This window comes from Aplysia californica, unplaced genomic scaffold, assembly GCF_000002075.1.
Source record: "Aplysia californica isolate F4 #8 unplaced genomic scaffold, AplCal3.0 scaffold00021, whole genome shotgun sequence".
Lineage (NCBI taxonomy): Eukaryota > Metazoa > Mollusca > Gastropoda > Aplysiida > Aplysiidae > Aplysia > Aplysia californica.
The window spans coordinates 2128464-2129876 of NW_004797291.1; the positions used below are offsets into that span (position 1 = coordinate 2128464).

A 1413-nucleotide genomic window follows, 5' to 3' on the forward strand; every position below is an offset into this window, starting at 1 on the left:
CTAGGGAAGGGGACATTAATGATATCTTTATCTGTTGCTGATGGTCGATTTTTTGGACATCACTATCATAATTCTTATTTGCTCATTTTTTGGTGTAAATGGAATTTTGGAAAATGTTCAACTTACTTTCTCTCTTCCTGCAGAAAACCGACCACATTTGCAACACTAGAGCACGCTGGTCAAAGAAAATTTTTCTTTGGCCTGCCTGGTAACCCGGTGTCCGCCATTGTGACGTGCAACCTGTACGTGATTCCCGCTATACGCAAGATGACTGGGTGTCCTAACCCGCATCGCACCGTCATAAAAGTTAAGGTGAGATTCTACTTCCATATTATGGTCGCTTTTATGCACAAGGGGGCTATCCCGAAAAATGCTGTTTTGAGAAAATCGAAGGTAAAGTGTTTGCACCTTGTTCAGTTTCTTTAAAAGACAAGGAGAGTTTTCTCTATCACCAAGCAATATACACACCAATGAAACCAAACTTCTCCTACTGGCAGAGCAATGTCCACTTCCGGTGAAGGTCAAGATTTCTGGAAACCCCCGAAATCTGGGTTAAACCGCTTGTCCTTGAAAGCGACCCTATAAACACGCATTCGTCTTGCTCTTTTCCGACTCTTATTTGATAACTGTTACCGTGTCAGTGTGCTTCTGCTGGTGGTTGGAGGGTGCCACTGGTAGGTTTTACTTCTGTACTTTCTCCCTGTTGTTTCTGTCTGTCTGTCTTACTTCTCTTTACTCAAACAAACAAACAAACAAACAAACAAACAAACAAACAAACAAACAAACAAACAAACAAACAAACATATTGTTCTTATCTTTCCTCTTTTTTGTGTTTGTTACTCTCTTGTAACACTTCTGATCTTCGGCTATTATATGACCCTATTGTGCTGCAAGTGCCGTAAAACCCTTTCTAATACTAATACTAAACATTTCCCTTCTGTTGACGCCGCCAATCACAACTCCCCAGGGTGGTTGGCGGGTGCTCTGGTGTGGTTTGCTTCTTCTTTCCTATCAAACATCTATCGTCCCCCCCCCCTTCTTTTTTATGTTTGTTACTCTCTTGTAACACCTCTAATCTTCGGCACTTATATGACCTTATTGTGTTGCAAGTGCCGTAAAACACTTCCTAAAACTAAACAACTCCCCAGGTGGACAAAGATCTCCGGCTGGACCCACGTCCCGAGTACCACAGAGCGGCCTTGACCTGGGAGTCCGGGGACCCCACGCCGACCGCTCACACCACGGGCAACCAGATCAGCTCCCGCCTTTTGAGCATGAACCAGGCCAACGTGTTGATGAGGCTTCCCCCGCGCTCTGACGCGCTCACGCACATCGACAAGGGGACAGTGGTAGATGCGCTGGTGATTGGGCAGGTCTAGAGATTTGGACAGCCGAGAGAAGCAAGGGTAGAGT

The 1413-nt window shown here is 45.3% G+C and overlaps 1 protein-coding gene across 1 annotated transcript in view; it reads left to right on the forward strand.

Moving 5' to 3' along the window:
* Positions 1 to 1407, forward strand: part of LOC101848167 (gephyrin) — a gene marked incomplete in the record, with an annotated part of 115956 nt that extends 114549 nt beyond the window's left edge. The window contains 2 exon segments of the mRNA XM_005090760.2: positions 144 to 312; positions 1149 to 1407. Of these exon segments, the coding sequence (XP_005090817.2) occupies positions 144 to 312; positions 1149 to 1379 (400 nt within the window).
* Positions 1408 to 1413: the final 6 nt, after the last annotated feature.